This window comes from Schistosoma mansoni, chromosome 2, assembly GCF_000237925.1.
Source record: "Schistosoma mansoni strain Puerto Rico chromosome 2, complete genome".
Lineage (NCBI taxonomy): Eukaryota > Metazoa > Platyhelminthes > Trematoda > Strigeidida > Schistosomatidae > Schistosoma > Schistosoma mansoni.
Window position 1 is genome coordinate 15,178,467 of NC_031496.1, and position 18,388 is coordinate 15,196,854.

Consider the following 18,388-nt stretch of genomic DNA (forward strand, 5'->3'; position numbering starts at 1 on the left):
ATCCGTTTATATGGAATAAGAGAGCTAGGTCATCTGCAAAGTCCGAAATCATCTAATTGATTCTGAAATGTCCATTGTATTCCGTGCTTCCCCCGCAGATGCCGACGTCTTCCTAATCCAGTTATTCACCAGAAGAAAGAGGAAGGGGGGAGAGTAAGCTGTCTTGTCTGACACTAGTCTTTACTTTAAATGCATCTGTCAGTTGACCTCCATCCACAACTTTGCACTGCCATCCATCGTATGAATCCTGGATGATTTTAACGATCGTTCAAATATTAGTATTTTAATATTTCAAGGATCTTTAAACAACTTTTTTTTCCTTTTAACTTTACAATTTAATCGCTAACATATTTCACATTGTTTAATAATACATTCAAAGATATTTATTCATTATTCACTAATCTTTTACAAAAATAAACTAAACACTAATTACCATCATTTCACATGATATTTTTTTAAAATTTATTTTTAATATCGAACCTGCAATCTCAAAGGTTAGTAACACTTAGAAAAAATAAAATTGCTCACTATCAAAAGAAGTAAACATTATTAAAATTTATAAAGTTATCATACATGTATGATTTATGATATAATAAACAATTCATTATAATCATAGGCATATTTAGTATTATTATGATATATGAAGTCTTTTATCATTGAAGGTAAAGAACCCTTTATATGAACCTTGTTCCAGTTAGATTAAATATTAAACTGAATATCTAAACTACTTGATCATTAAAACTTGAACACAAAAAAAAAATTAAATAAGAATAATATTTAAAGTGATTCAATGATGATAATATTACTTTAAATATACAAATAAGAATGTTTGGTTTTTTCATATTAACCATTTTTTGTATAACAGGTAAATCAAGTATATACTACTGATAATTAATGAATAATCTATTCTAGGTTTTGTTACTTCAATTAATCAACCTGAGGTAATGGTGTTTAGTGTTTATAGTTAAAGTTATGAAACTAATAATATTTATAATAAGTTACATAATCATATCGACAACAATAGTGATAATGATAGACTTCAATTAATCGATGAGTTTGTTATGCCTTTCAGTGATTATATGTAGTACAATAAATAATACCTTACTTACTTACTTACGCCTGTTACCCCTCGTGGAGGAGCATAGGCCGCCAAAATAAATAATATCATTAGAGTCATTAGTGAATCGAATAAACGATAAAAAATATTCTTTATATTATAATCTTCTGTAACTGTATATACGAGATACTATAGTTATTGAACTATTTTTAACTCCATTCAATGGAATTTTACAAGGCTCCAGTATTTCAAGGTAATTTCTAGGATATTATAATCTGAATTTTTTCTTGAAAACTATGAAGTGATTCCGTAAGGTACTTTTTTAAAAAATAACAAAATCAATAACTTATTATTATTTTCATTTATATATTCAATTTAGTTGGAATTTGGTTATAAAGATGTAGGTAAGTTTATCAATTGAATGTTGAATTACTATTTTTATCGTTTTTTATACAACATTCTGATTATTTGTAAATTAAATGTAAATTTGTATACCATATTAAACTATAGTAATATTCTTTAATAGTTGAGATCATGAATCGATTGAAGCTAGACCAGCATTGAAAACCTGAAAGCACTCAACGGCCGTTTTGTCCTGTTGTGGGACTCCTCAGTGGTACGCACTCACAATCCCACCTTGTGGGATTTGAACCCAGGACCTATTAGTTTCGCGCGCGAACCCTTAACCTCTAGACCACTGAGCTGACCGGCATCCAACAGTGTTATTGTCTAACTTCAACCAATCCAAGTCCAGTGCTTCCACGTTTTCCATGGTGGTCTAGCTTCAATTGATTCATGATCTCAACTATTAAAAATTACTATAATATCCACAAAACCACTTCTGATATAGTGATCTTCTTCAATAGGAATGAAGATTTGTTATAGAGGTTCTTATATGAAATTATGTTATGTAATGGGAGACAGTTAGACATTTCAATTTTTCGATGAGAACAGTTTCTACAATGACGAAGATAATGCATTTCATCACACTATGTTTGATGCTCATAAAAGTTTATCATTAAAAAACACCTCATTTATACCATTGAAACAGTCATAGTAGAAGTACAGAAATAAATTTGAAGTGAAAATACTAAATAACAGCATTTATTGTCACCGAGAATATGAAGTTCAGTGTTAATCTATGACAAACTATTCTAATCTAATAGAGTTAGGTAAACTACTGATATCTGTTAAACCATATTTTTATTTGACGTCAAACAATACTTTCATGTAGCCTATAAATATTACTAAAGTTTTCAAGATATTGCAATTAGGAATATGATATGAAATCCAAGGTAGAGGTTATGTTTTTCTGTATTTGAAATATATTTACTTCCGAGTTTTCTTATTTAAGCTGTGATTCAGACTCAGTATTTATCGTTTCAGTTAGTTAAGTGTACTTCCGTTCTAGATGACCAAAGTCACTGATCTGTTCAATATCTATGAAATTTATCAGTGATCATAGACATCATTTTCGTTATTTAGGTTCTATAGAACTGAAACCTTTAAAAGGAAGAAACATGTGTCCAATGACAATTACTAACTATGGAATAATCAATATAGGGTTGTAATATTCGATTTTCTTTTACCAGAAAACTATTCACTTTATTATTGAGCATCAAAACTGACAAGAAAAAGTTCACTTCAGCTTACAATAAACGAGTTGATTTTCGATTGAACTAAGAATAAGTAACATTTCAGGATTTGAGCATCATTATTTAACTTTTTGAAGCTACTGACTACTGAGTTAAGACATATATTATTAAACTTTAGAATGTGATAATATACGGTTGTCACTAGTAGTGAACATGAGCTATTTTCCAATAACTGGATCTATAGAAGTCAAATACGGAATTTTATTTTCCATTATTTTGCTTAGAAACGTTGAAGTGGTCAACCACTGGTTACATTAGTTATCTGCTTACTTAACTTTTATACACAAAAATAGAATGAAATGAAAACTGTTTTACATATGTTTTCAACTTTATAGCATGTAACCTTTTGGAATTGGCACAAGAAAAAAGCTTACAAATTATGAAAGAAGAACAATTCATCGGAAATATGGTTGAATATCTGGTGTCAATAACATGTGACAATGTGAAGGATTTAAACAAAAGACTTCAGGTATGTCAATGAATTTATGTTGTTGATTGATGAAACATTGGTAAACTTTCAACCAGTTGAAAAATTAATGACAACAATAAGGTTTACAGAATTATTTAAGACAACAGTTTATAATAAAGTATTAGTTATAAAGCAAAGGTGGATAGTGGCTGGCAGTGGAATCTAACGAGAGACTGATCAATCACAGTCCCAAATAACAATGGGAAGATACAGGTAAACAACAACAAGTGAATTTAAACTTCAGCCCGTTGCACAAGCAGGTGGATAAGAGGACTCAGTGGCTAAGTTGATAACTCCATGGCGTATGAAACGAACCTTACTGGGTTCGAGTTCAAACTCTGAGATGCAGGTAGGTTCAGCTGATGAGTCCCAAATGGGACGAAACGCGCGTCCTCGATTCCACCACTAGCCTCTATCCATCTTTGTTTATAATGCTTGTGAATTAAGGCTATATCAGGGCAATACTCACATTATCCACATATCCCAAAAAGATACTGATTATTTGCAATCCTAAGCATGAATGAAAAGATTTAAACAAACAATACTAAGTGAATATACAACTTTTTATTTCAGGCTTCTTTACAGCTTTCCAGGTTGAATACTGGTTTATTTATAATTCATGTGTTTATATCCTTGCAATTACGAACTGATCTTGTTATGTCCTTAGCTTATAAGATTATCGCAAAATATGGTTGACAATTCAGATAGGCTGGCTTATAAGACCTAACTAATGATGCATACACCAGTACGGGCAGCCTAGAGTTCCAATTGGTCTTTTTTCTGCCTAGCCCTGCCTCTTAAGTACAGAACGCCAATCGCAGACTCCACGATACTAATACATTTTAGACATACACAATTTATGTAAAAACAAAACACACCACACCACATCATAAAATAGTAAATAACAATTACACAAGATCAAGCCCAAAAGTGGCTGTGATTGTGAGAAACTGTGACTAATAAATAAGAAATATCTCAAGAATAGTAAATCGTATGATAATAGTCAACAGTTCAAATATAGCTTATAATGATAGGAACATGAGTATGAATACAACATAGTTACTTAATAGTCATATGATAAGAATCTTCGTATAATATTAGTTCATAAGTAATTCCTAAAGGTTAACATTCATTTATTCGATTCTTGGTCGACGGTTCTTACCATGCAACAAATCACAAGAGTAAAACCGTGACGTAAAAAAACCGTGAGAAAACCGGACTAACACAGGCCATCAAGCCTCCTGTCCTTTCCAAACTGAAACTGATTCATTCACGTCTGGATATAACCGATCTAAGATAAACCATAATCAAAAACGTGGAAGTACTAAATGACCTCTCTGTCCTAGCATGGGACTACACAGGAGAGGCCATCTTCAACCTCACATGCAGGAGTCGAATCCAGGATCTACGATGTCGCACGCGAATAGTTAGTCTCTAAACCATGGAGCCAGCATTCAACAGTGATAATGTCTACCACGACCCCATAATCGGGAATGGAACCGATTAACATTGGATGCCAACTCAACGAACTGGAGGTTAACTATGCGAGCGCGAGATCAAAGGTTCTAAGTTCGACTCCTGCACTTGGAGTCGTGGTTTAACTATTCTGAGGAATCCCATACTAAGACGGAAAAGCCATGAAGTGTTTGTAAGTTTTCGGTTGTGGTTTATTTTTGATAAGTTCATGATATCTTTGAAATACGTCAAATGTCACTTTAGGCCGAATGCATAAATTTCACAATTAAAGTCCAAACATCTACTTGTTTCAAACTCTGTTATGTTTGTTTGAAGATGTAAAAAGTATTACCCAACATTTACGTTTTATTTACTTCTAGTTTCTTACTTATTTCTATCCACTTACTGAATTTAACTATAGTCAGAATAACAGCTGAATCAGAATGATGCGTTTTTATTTGATTTCATGGTTTCTTCAGCTTTTTACATACAAATATAATAGATATTGTTGACAAAAGCAAACTAGAATGACAACGGTTATCAGTGTTATAAGTGCCTAAAAATATATGGATAAACTACACGTACTTTCATCTGAAGATGGGAATGTATAACATGAATGGAAATGAAGTAATAATGTCAACTATCTATTATTATGTCATACAATACGTTTATAAACAGCTAGAGAGAAATGAAAAAATTTAAAAAGGGTCATATTATTGTACCCTATCTGTTATTTAGACTATTCAAACTAAACAGTTCATTTAGCATCAGTGTTGTTTTCATTTGTATGTGAATAAAGATACACCTTTTATAGTTTATACATTAAACAATATGGTGAATAAGTTTATTTACACAATGAATTTTTGAAAGAAGTTCCATACAATATTCATTACATCTTTATGTACAGATGTAATGAGTAACGTGTTTTAGTAGTATTTTCTTATAAATGTTCATGTTGTAGAGAATAAATGATTACCTAATTACACCCCTCATAAAGGAGCGTAGGCCACCCACCAGCATTCTCCATCGGACTCCGTCCTGGAGAATATTTTCCAGTTCTTTTCAGTTGCTATTTATCCTTTTCATGTCTGCTTCTTGTTCTCGATGCAGTGTGTTCTTTTGCCTTCCTCTTCTCCGCTCTCTTTCAGGACTTCAAGTTAGCACTTGCTTCGTATGTAGTTTGGGGATTTCCGTAATTTATTTGCTATCTACTCCCAGCGTCCTTTCCTAATTTCCCCTTTAGATGGAAGTCGGTTTGTCCTCTGCCATAGTAGGCAGTTACGGATAGTATCCAGTCAACGGACATTGAGTATTTTTCGTATTTAGTTATTTGTAAACATTTATACCTTTTGATGATGGTTGTGGTAGTTCTCCACATTTCAGCTCCGTACAGTAGAACTATCTTGACATTCGTATTGAAGATTCTGACTTTGATATTGATTGACAGTGTTTTGGCAACAAGTGCACTTCAAGAATAATTGGTAGTAATAACTAATGTATACATAATATATTATATTAAAAATCATTTAACTTAATATTAAACATTTTATCTACGTTTTCTAATGGTATTTAATCGTTTTTTTCATCAAGTGCAAAACTTCAATGGCGACTGAAGCAAGAATACTTGTACAATATTTCATTGAATTCATCGAATCATACCGTTTGAAAACAGTAAGTTGTGTAAAATATTTTAAAATTGATTCATTATTTATTCGAAGCAACCAAATGCTTGTTCTTGTTATTTGCGTGTGTGTTTTACTTAGTTAAAAATGCAAATGTAATTAATTTCCCCTTTTTTTAGATGTTGAATTGGTGTCAGTCTACATTAGAAAGACCTCAATATGGTAATTCTAGCTTTTGTAAGTTGATGGCAGAAAGACATACGTAATTGGAATGTTTTATTTGTCTTTATATTTAATTCATAACGTAACGTTGGATACGGAGACAAGATAGAAACATGGGCACCTGGTCATCTAATATTTTTAGATTTAAAAGAATAAAGAATTTGTGGTAGGTAACTACAGTGTCATAATTCACTTGTGATTAGAAATTTGTATAAAAATAAAGAGAATACTCTTCGACGAAATCATTTAATTAAGCTGTACATTTGTATTTATAGTTATATATGGAAAATATATATCTATAGAAAGATGGAAATGATTAAATCATAAATTGATTTGAGACTCTTATTATCATATGAAATTACGCAATAATCAAGGGGTAAGAAAAGAATATAAAGATGAAAATAATTTACGGGACAGATATGAAGGAAAACGACAAATATAAAGGCTATAATAATACAAACAGAACAATAATCAAGAAACCTTGTTCAAAGGTAATAATGACGGACTGGCTCCATGAGGTATTTCCTGGAGTTCTAGTGGGAAGCAGTAACCACTGGAGTTCAAACAGGTTTGTTGGGAGATATCAACTCACTGAAGACATTGGTGAATGGTTGCTCAATTTCGTGGATCAGTTGAAGTTAGACATTAACACTGTTAGATGCCGGCTCGGAGGTCTATCGGTGAAGTGCTCTGGCGCGGGACTGGTAGTTCCTGGGTTCGAATCTCGCGAGGCGGGATCGTGGATGCGCGCTCCTGAGGAGTCCCACAATAGGAGGAAACGGCCGTCCAGTGCTTCCAGGTTTTCCATGGTGGTCTAGCTTCAATTCACTAATGATCTCAACTATATAAAATTGCTAAAATCTCCACAAAACCCCTTTCTAATAACTATTTACAGTTTAACATTACAAAACACTACTTTAAAAATCAATAATAGTAGTAAAAATAAAAAACGAGAAAATGAAAAGTAATAAATGAGACAAACTATATAAGGGAATCAGGGCCAAGAAAGGATTTGAGGTAGGAAGTATCGTTTTTGCACGCAACGTTCACAAATTCGTATAAATTGATCATCTAACAATATTTTTTCCCATAGAAACTGAATTTACAACAATATGACGTTATAAAAAATTACCTGATTGTTGATAGTTTGATACACTTCCTTCATATCTCAATCTAAACTCTGCTATTAGTTCTTTTACAAAATATTTCATCGAATACATAATGTTCGAGTCTGTAAGCAATTATCACTATATATATAAATATATATATATATATATTTCAGTGTGTTCAACATGTGAAATGGCTGTAGCATATTTGAAAACGTTCAGTAAATCTGAAGAAGCAAAAGCAATTGTACATCAAGCTGTTGATAAAATTTGTTCACTAACTGGATCTTTTGAAGTTCAGGTGAGTTCGTTTTCATTTGTTTGAATTCAGTCTATATATATATATATATAATACTTATTATTGAATGTTAGATTTATTTCCAAAAATATTTTTATACAAAATATAAGTTTGATTGTGATGTAAAACAATTATCAAGTTGATGACAGAATAAATCTAGTACTTATTCAGTACACTTTCAATACCATGACTTCGAAATCTATTTCATATTTGTAATTCTTCTATTTTAAGCAGTTGTGCTTTGTCAACTTATTAAGTTTTATTTAAAGTCTACTCGTTGAATCAATTACACAATTTATTTAGTTCGTTAGTATACACTCTTCCTTATTTTGGTTCATTTAATTAAATAAAAATTGCTGAATATTTGCTTGTCTATTGATGGAACACCTAACACTCGGATACTATGCAATTTAATGTTGTACCGTTAGATTAGAATAATTGTCTTTTATCAATATGAGGTTGTGGAGATCATTAGATTTTTGATTGAGATCATGAAATGGTTGATGTTAGACCACCATCGAATACCTGGAATCACTGGACGACCGTTTCGTTCTATTATGGGACTCCTTAGAATTACGTATCCACGATCCTGTTCTCAGAATTTGAACCGAGGACCTTTCGTCTCGCGCGCTTACGCTTAATCTCGTGGATTAGTTGAGGTCAGAAATTAACACTGTTGGATGCCGGCTCAGAAATTGTCATTTATTTTCGAAATATATACTTATGTCTCTCCCATTATTGTTTGAAGTCCAAGTGTTGTGATGTGGGTTACTCATATCCACATAAGTAGTATATTATTTAGTAATAAAAGTATAAGTGAAACAGGTAATTATACTAAGAAAGTATATAATTAAACGCTAATATTTAATTTTTATAGTGTTGTTGTTATTTAAGTAATTTAGGCTTGTCTATACTTACTTATTGTTTGAAGCGAAAGCTTCATCAATAACAAAATAGCATAATAAAATATTCGCGATCTGTATTATTTCTAAAAAAAACTATTTTTTTCCGGATTTCAGTGTTCATTTCTAGGAGGAATGTTCATTGACAAATACATTGATACAATCTCCACCATGGATCCAGATTCGGCTTGTATGGTAAGTTATTGTTAAAAATATGACTGTGTATGAAAACATTGAACATTTTTACTTTACAAAAATACCAATAAAGTTATGCTTAAAAGGAATGAAAAACTACTTTACACACTCTTACTGGAATTTCAATCACTATGAGTAATTAGCGTCTTTATATATGAAGATGGATAGTTTTTATGGATGAAATATAACTAACACTGGGGTATAATTATTGATTTTCTTTCTAATTGTATATACATATATATTTCGTTATATTCGTAATATTCGGCCTGAATAAATACCTACTGCCAACATATAAACATGGTAATAGGTCAATAGTATTGTGATAATTAATACATATCAGCCACAACACTATCATTGCTACTGTAGTGAACAAGAACACGGGTGGTAACAATCGAATGACAAATTACAGACCATCTTATTAAGATCTGATAACCATACAGTAAACAGTCAATTTGCGAAATAACAATCAATCGTCTCAATCTTGACTGTCCCTTCTACAAATATCAGTACATCTTCTCTGATGTCATTATCCATGCATTTTCATACCGATTGCGCTTCATTCCTGTTCTTTCCTTATCGATCTTCTGCCAAAATATATTCTATGTCTGACCATCACCATATACTAATTATGCGGATATAAGTAACCCACACCATACTACTATTGAACAGGGTAACATGATATTTTACTACTATATATTTCTTTTTTATTTAACGAAAGAATGACAGTTTATATAAATACTGTTTGTAGTAAATTCCAATATCTATAGATTAAATGTTAGTATAATAAAAATCATTCTGGTTATTTTGACATTTTTATGAATGTTTTTTTCGAGAAAGAAGAGTAGGATAAAGAGGTTAATGTGAAGGAGCGAAACGAGAGCAAGAAACGATGATTTTCAGAAATTCCGACCATTTATTTTCTGTTGTGATGAAAGGATCACTTTAGATGCTCACAACTTAACATATTGAAATGTAACTACAATAGACATTTATTACTCATAAGCGATAACTAAATCAAGTAACATTCGCGGTAATATGACATTTTTGTATTATTCAGTACTGACAGTGTTTTGTGCGCTACTCATGTAGACAGATATAAGTACTATGTAACATCAATCGAAAGTGGAATGCCCAACAGCAGATGGTTGAAAAGATCGAATAGAAGAGTACGGGAACAGAGAGTGATTGCTATGGAAACGAAGGAACAACAAAGTCTGAGACAGTGGATCGACATTTTGTAAATGAAGTACTGGTCATATTATATTCGCACTTTAACAAAAACTCTGTGATTTCTTATTCAAACATATTTGATTGCCCCGCTTGTGTCCTCGTTCACTACGACAGTTTAATGAAACGAATTCGTGCAAAATGAAAAAAACTCAATTTTACAAGTTATTCTGCATTTAGCATGCTTTCATTTCATTACTTCAAAGCAGTATGTTCCGCAACTTTAGAATATCAAACTTATTACATAACACTTATTTACCTCATATATGTCAGTCGATTTGTGATCATTGACATCGATCTTAACCAATTGCTTTATTTCCTTAAATTCTCATGTTATTTACAGACAATGCACATGTGTTCGTGAAAATAGATACGACCAACTTAAATGTAAGCAATACATTTTTAATGCCGTACATCCTAGTAACATTTTTATGATAAATGGCAAATTAAAATAAAGAAATACAATCAAATTTTAACTAAACGTTTATTGACTACATGAAATATGAAATTTCATGAGGCCAGACTATAAATAATAAGTTTAAATTCTATATTTTGTTTAACTGAGGTTTGAATGGTGTCACATAAAATATCTTATATGAATAGTTGTGAATATCCAAAATGACCACTACATGAAGTCGGGAACTGAGTGCACAGAAAAGTGATGGCTTGGTAGTTAAGGTGTTTAATTGCCAGGCACAAAATGACAGGTTTGAACCTCACTATACCACTTCATCTTGGGTAATCATTAACCTTCATGCTAAGAGTGTGGCTAGAAGACATGTACATTAATCTGTGTATTTTAAATATTTGAGTTGTCATACTATATTTCATATAATCTTGGTAATTACGTTTTCAGTAATTCCAACTTCTTGTTCATAGGTTCAAGTCGGTAGAATTAGAATATACTTACGCGGCTTCATCTGTTAGTCTTACATTATATATGACTACTTTTTAATTCTGCAAGAAACTATGTTTAATCTTAGTTCAATAAAACTGTAATGATAATTACAAATCTCAGCAATTCACTCAACAATATCCAGTGCTTCCAGGTTTTCATGGTGGTCTAGCTTCAATTGACTCATGATCTTAACTATTAAAATATCAATCTATTTGGCTCAATGACTACAAGGAAAGTTATCATTCTTAAGCTGTTGCTATCTGATCTAAATTAATAAACAAAAAAACCTACCGTCACCTATTAGGTATTTGAATCCTAGTACCAGAGCTATCCTTAATCTAACTAATTCTCAGTCATTTCAATAATAAATAAGCCATGCAAACCTCTCTCTTGTCAACAAACCAAATATATTCATTTTAAAGATAATCACTCGGTGATTGTTTTTTTAATTTTTCTTTATTTTTTGTTTTCAGATATAAAAGAAGATTTCAGTTTAATTTTATTACTTTAAATTAATTACTTTGTTTGTCAATTTAATACATAATTTAAACAAAGTTTCGAAAGTTCTTTTTTAAATATATATCTCTATCTATATATATGAAGTGTTTTAAATAGAATGTAGAAATTATTGGTTAAGTGAACAGTAAGTAAGAGGGTTATATCATCACTACCGTTTTAACATTTGTGTTATACATATTTGAATTTTCATTCTTGTAAATACTGAACCATATTAAATTCACTTGGTGTTGTTTACTTATATCTTCCTATTGTTACTTAGGTCTGTAATTGATCGATCTCTTGTTGGCATATGTGCATTCTGTGCGCATTGCCTCGATATTGCCACTAACTGCCTTTGCTTATAAAGTTTGTGACTTCAGGTAATATCAGGGCAGTACGCACAGGATGCACATATGCTAACAAGAGACTGATCAATTGCAGTCCTAAATAACAATCGGAAGATACAAATAAACAACATCTGGTGAATCGAAACTTCACCCCATTGCACAAGCAGGTGGCGATCAGGACTTGGTAGCTAGGTGGATAACGTGATGGCGTTCGGAGCGAACGGCACAGGGTTCGAGTTCCAGAGTGAACATCAACTCTGAGATGTAGGCACATCCATCTGATGATTCTCGAATCGGACAAAGCCCGCATCGTGGATTCCACTGCTAGCTACTATCCATCTTTGCTTAGGGAACAAGATTGCTTCAAATAACTTTTCACCATCATCATAGCAGTTCCAGAGACAATAGTAACAATGAAATAGATTTTATCAATAAATATAATAAGTAAAAAAAAGTTGTTATCATGACAACAGGTGAATTGTTGTTATGATAATAATAATGGTAATAACAAAGTCTTGAACCAAGTTTTCAAAGTAGGAATTAGTTCAAAAACTAAGAAAAAAAGAAATAACATTCAGTATAAATTTATAAAATTACATAGTAAGAAGTGTTGAAATTACTAGACAGAGAATATATTAGGGAAAGGGTGAAGGACAATAAACAAACAAAAGATATTCAGAATAATAACAATATTAAGTAAGATCATCTGCTAAGTTTCGTTCAGTAAAGGAATAGATAAGTGTGATACAAATTACTTATAAATACAAATACTTGATAAGTATTCAATAACTCATTAGCTAAGCTGTTTGGATGCATGCATGATATGGCTTTCTACACAGAAGTGGCTGAATTCATAGATATACATGTTTGTAGCAAAATCAAGTGAGTTATCTTTTCTTGAAGAACTATCAAAAAGTCAATTCGAAAATGATAGAGGTTAGATTAATAGAGGTTTCTTTCTACTGCTTTAGTCAGCCTATCCCATAGCATATCACTAGCTTTGTTTGTGTTCAGCTGTTTTTTTAATAGGGAAGCTTCTCATATACCGAGGATGATACAATTTTATTGTTCACTGTGTACATATATCTAATAAAAAAAATCTAACTTATACCTTCTTTTATTAGTGAGACAGGGTATAAAGAAAACAATATGCGGCTCCTTTCTGTCACACAAAACCAATAGCGGTCATGCAGAAGACAGAATCAGATCATTTGGATTAATTTGTCGTATACCTACTACTTTTCTCTATAGTGTTCAATCCCGTCTCTTTCATAAACAGAAGCTACAGGGATTCAGGCTAATAACTTAAGTATTTGTATTCATAGGTTATTTGTAATACTATTATCTCTTTCTTGACTGAATACGGCCTTACAAACAATTTTACTTATTATCATAATTCCATATATCGTTTGTTTGCTCTTTATACTCACCCATTTTTTATGGTATCGTTTGAGTTATTTCCTTAGCTTTACTTGTAAAGTACCCAACCAGGTTTCTTTTACAGTGAATGGCTAAAATGTCAAAGAAATGTGCTTGTCACCATACCGATGAACTTCTTCTGTGCATACATCTGCTGATAGAACCATGTTTTCGATCTAACAAAACACTGACGAAATAAAATTTGTTGTCAATTTTCTCCTCACTCGTAAATTTTATTGCTAATTATTTACTGTTATATTACCTTGAAAGTTCCTCAATATCCCAATTGACAATAACGAAAGTTGCATCAGTGTGACGGCAATAAAATTCAAGCTTATCAGTAATCCTCTTCAAAGATCCGTTTCCAAATGTAGCAGGGAAAAGATAAGCTAAGTCTAGAAGTGAACACAAAGCTATTCTATCTACCTGTCTATAATATGTATTATCAATAACAAAATGAACGTTCGTCTAACATTTCAAACGTAATTTTTAAAGGCTAACCTACAGAATTTTAATACTGATCATTTTTTCAAAAAGTGGTTGACACAAGACGTCAATTATCTCAGTTAGTTTTACAATGGTAAACAAATAAGCAACATTTTGTGGCGATGATTTGTTCCCCGTTTTAATCCATATATTCCACCTGAGAAATAAAACTAAAAATAAATGTAACGCTTTTTCTAGTGATCAATTGGAGTAGAGGATCTGCCTAGGAGTTTTATGGTATGTCTATTTAAAACAGGAAATACGAATTCAGGTTGTGAAATACTTCACAAACTACCCACGTAATACTGGTATATACTGACCGGTATTTAGAGTAACAGAAAATGATGAAATTATGTTAAAAAAGTATTGAACGTTATCAGTTCGTAATGATTAAAACGTTTCAGAGTTTAGTCATTCATGCACTTGACTGACTTGATGTCATTTGTTTACGTATTTTACTATAGTCTATACCTGATACATGAATAGATGCGCTTAAATTTGCTTTTACGAAACTAATTATAAAATATTTTGTAAAATATGAATAATTTCAAATGAGCGAGTCTAGAGTTATCCAGACTTTTAAATCAGTCAAAATGGAGGGATTTTATGTTATCTCATCAGATCCAACCACGATTGTTGTTCAAAGTAGTTGTAACCTTAAAACTGCCAGAACCCATTTGGAACTTATGCCAAAGTTTTTTATTTAACTATTGGTATATTTTAAGCTTATTGATTTAAAAATTACTATCTGTCAATTGACTAAGAACATCGACCACTTTTGGTAATTAATTTCGTTGAACGAAATGTCATTATTACCGAAAAACCGCCGATATAACCGACATTTATAATTTTATCAGTTAATTTAAACCTTTTTATGATTTTGGTTGGTAAATTCAGCTTTCTATATTGACAAAGTCTCTCTATATCATTGATACAATTTAAAAAGATTACAGTCAGAAATGTAGACATTTAGATTTCAAATCTTCGAATTAGAGCAGTTCCATAGTCTGAGCTTACATTACTGTTGGAATGATGGTATTATGGCTTTCAAGAGTTCCATTATCGAAAGAAAGATTTTCTAGTTCTATCTGGTTTATAAGCGATGTTAGCTTCAGACGCAAATAATCACAGAGTTAAAATGAACTTCACCAAAATATTTGAAACAGATACTTTTTAGGACTTATTATTGACAGATAGTTAAAAACTAAATGTAATTTTCGAAACTTATCAACCGATTGTACCAATGTCTACAATAAATTTAACGTCAGGAGTTTAGTGTCATCAATGAATAATACTTGAAAACACTTTTCAGATATACGATATATAAAGTGATTTGATTTTCAAACAGACTTAACCGTTTACATTTATTTCCATGTCCAGGAAACTGAAAAATGGTTTTAACCATTGTTCAGAGGAGATAATAAATCTTTTGATTAATATCAACAAAATCAATTCTGATACATACTGGATTGAACTAGGTGAAAGATTTTATTGTAAGCTAATAGGTGTAAACACTCTAATTTTTTCAGTAAACCAATAGGATCAAATGAGTTATACTATTGCGCCATCTTGTAGTCGCATGTACATTATTTTTTATCTTATATATATGTTTTTAGATAGTAGAGTTATACTTACATGATACATGATCAGAAAACTATGTGCGTTTTACCTTTAATTAATATTGACGTTTCTCACCCAGTTCAGATGTGTGTAAGAAATTTATTAATATAAATTCTTCGTACAGAACACAGTGTATGAGAATTTAAACCACTTAAAGTTATGGCCGCAATACTAATATTTCAATTAGCACTTAAAAGACTAGACAACATAACATTACTGGCTACTCAATGATCAATCAACTGTAAACATCTCAGTCTTAAAGGAAGTCAGTCGTGGCCCGAATAGCTTAATGTCAGTGTCTAAAACTATGAAATTGTATAAAGCAAGTTAAATTCTTATAGGACTCGTCATTTTTTCCAAACTACAGATATATCTTGCTAACAAGTATCAACCAGTAGGTTTTCTCGTCAACCAGACACAACCGTCTAACACCTTTGTTATCTCTAAATTACATATCATGTTAACGTTAATTCATGATATTCTAGCAATAAGCTGGAATTTGTGAACTCTGTACACATTTTCATTATCACTATCTTATCATTTCATGTATATACGACTAAAACTAATTTTATTTCCACTAACCTAAATGCGGACTCCAGCCCAGGATCTCCCGTCTCGCGTGCGATCGCTGAGCAGGCATCCAACAGTAATAATGTCTAACTTCAATCAATCCATCATCTTGCACCACCATTTATCCATTGTCTGAGGCGGATCACTGTCACTACTCGACACGGATTTGACTCCATTAGTCATGGCTTCTAACATGAACTCCAGTATATCCATCCTAAAGCCAGTCATTAGTGAACACTAGTGAGGAGTCCCGTATAAGGACGAAACGGCCATCCAGTGATTCCAGGTTTCCAATGGTGGTCTAGTGTAGATCAGTTCATGAATTCAACTATTAAAATCATTACAATCTCCACAAACCCCCATTCTGTTAATAATTTTATTTCATTGGAATTTTTCCTTCAAACCTTCGTAATAATTTATGACTTATTTTTGACTACTCGTGAGTAGGTAAATAATATGATAAAAAAGCATCAAATGTTTTTAAGACGTAAGGTGGTGACTGCCAGCGAAATAAAGGACACGTTTTATCCTGCTTGAGATCCACTAACTGGTTGAACTACATCTCAGTGTTGATATCAGTTCTGAGACTCAAACCATCTACTTTGCGCTGTCCACTTAACCCTTTAGTTCAGATAAACACTGAATTTATACAGTTTTCATTTTTACATTTTACATATCATGAATTAAGCAGATGTCGAGGACTTAATTTATGGAAAGTAATATTTTAAAAAACGTGTTTCAAGATTCAAACCCATGATATGGAAAAGATGCTTTCGAAAATAAATTCTTGAATAAATGGTTTTTAAAATCGTCGATACTTCTATGGAAGCGTCTTATTGTCTTATGATTTATTTTAAATATGCATTAGAAAATTCAATGACTTAATGTTATTAAGTAAACCATTTCACAGCCTCATAGTCGAATAAGTGAGTAGTATGGTCAATTTTCTTCATGTTAAACTATAGACCCTCTAAACCGTAAGATCTAACATTTACTCAAAGGTAGGAATGCAGATTTGCAATAACATACTTTGTATAACGCACGTATATCGGATTAAAATCTAATGGAGTAAGTTAAAGGAAGTACCTCTTCTGTCTTGCTATATAACTTTTCAGTTATGTATAACGTCTTATTCATTCAACATTGAAGGCAAACTTCAGTTTCGCTGTACTCAACATGACTGAATTTTCTAAACCCTATCTGATAACAAGATATAATGACAATTATTTAATTAGTGTGAAGTCACAGTTTCCTGGTCAAACTTATCTTTAATGATCTGGTTTTTAGTTACCAGGAAAAAACATATTTTTAATTGTTCTTTGGCTGATATCAAACCTCAACCTATCAGAAATCCTGGCAACTACAATGAGTTTGTACAAGTTATAAAGTTTTGAAATTCATATGAATCCTGTTATATCGAGTGAGTGCGTACGTGCCCTGTTATATATGACGTGATGATTCCCGCAAATCAGAGACGAGTGAATTATCGATCAGAGCAATGATGCACAAAAGCCGTATGGGCAGTCTTGAGTACTTATCAGTCCTTCTTTCTGTCTAGTTCAGAACACCAATAACAGCCTCTGCAGTATGAATCATTATTCTTAAACATACTAGGTTTATATACCAAACAAACAGACCACATCGTACCATAAAATAGAAAATAACATTTGTACAAGATTTGGCCAAATGTGACTGTGAATAGAGGGAACAGTAATTAATAGACTAGGGATAACTCAAGAATGGTGAATCGTATAATAATACTCTATAGGTCAAAATAAAGCTTATAATAAGAGGGACACGAATATGAATAGTTTAGTTACTTAACAATTATACAATATGAAATAAACATATCATATTGGTTCATAAATAGTTCTCAAAGTTACCGTTCACAAATCTCGACGGAATATAACAAATCCATTACTGTAAAAGTAGTCAAACACTTGAAATCAACAAAGTAGTCCTGTATACTACTATATCTTTTATGAAACTAATGCAACATTTTATGCCCATAATGACTGATATCACAATAATATAGATAACCCAATATATTGGAATTTTATATAACACTGACAAAAATACTCAAAATTATTGCCATTATTTATTCATCTCCGTACAGTCATAAACATTCAGAAAATATAATTCTATTCTACTACAGTTGTGGTGAGGGCTACTTGTGTCCACATAAGTAGTATATGGATGGTCAGACATAGAATGTATTTTGGTAGAAGATCGATAAGGAAGGAACTGAAATGAAGCACAATCGGTAGGAAAATGCATAAACAATGAAATTAGAGAAGATGGATTGATATTTACAGAAGGAACAGTGAAGATTGAGACAATCG

At 31.8% G+C, this 18,388-nt stretch overlaps 1 protein-coding gene across 2 annotated transcripts; it reads left to right on the top strand.

Annotated features, from left to right (window-relative positions):
* Positions 1 to 406: 406 nt before the first annotated feature.
* Positions 407 to 11,705, top strand: Smp_105420.1 (saposin containing protein; the record flags this gene model as incomplete). Of its 2 annotated transcripts, XM_018795815.1 has the most annotated exons (10): positions 742 to 865; positions 913 to 941; positions 1,437 to 1,461; positions 3,048 to 3,181; positions 6,227 to 6,307; positions 6,438 to 6,495; positions 7,763 to 7,887; positions 8,904 to 8,981; positions 10,552 to 10,595; positions 11,580 to 11,705. In XM_018795815.1, the coding sequence occupies exons 1-9, from the start codon at positions 826 to 828 to the stop codon at positions 10,570 to 10,572; spliced, it is 591 nt and encodes a 196-aa protein (XP_018650090.1). In that variant the 5' UTR covers positions 742 to 825. The 2 variants fall into 2 exon arrangements, with proteins under 2 accessions (XP_018650091.1, XP_018650090.1); XM_018795816.1 differs by lacking the exons at positions 742 to 865; positions 913 to 941; positions 11,580 to 11,705 and adding an exon at positions 407 to 494 and having other exon boundaries at positions 10,552 to 10,572.
* Between the last annotated feature and the right edge of the window lie 6,683 nt (positions 11,706 to 18,388).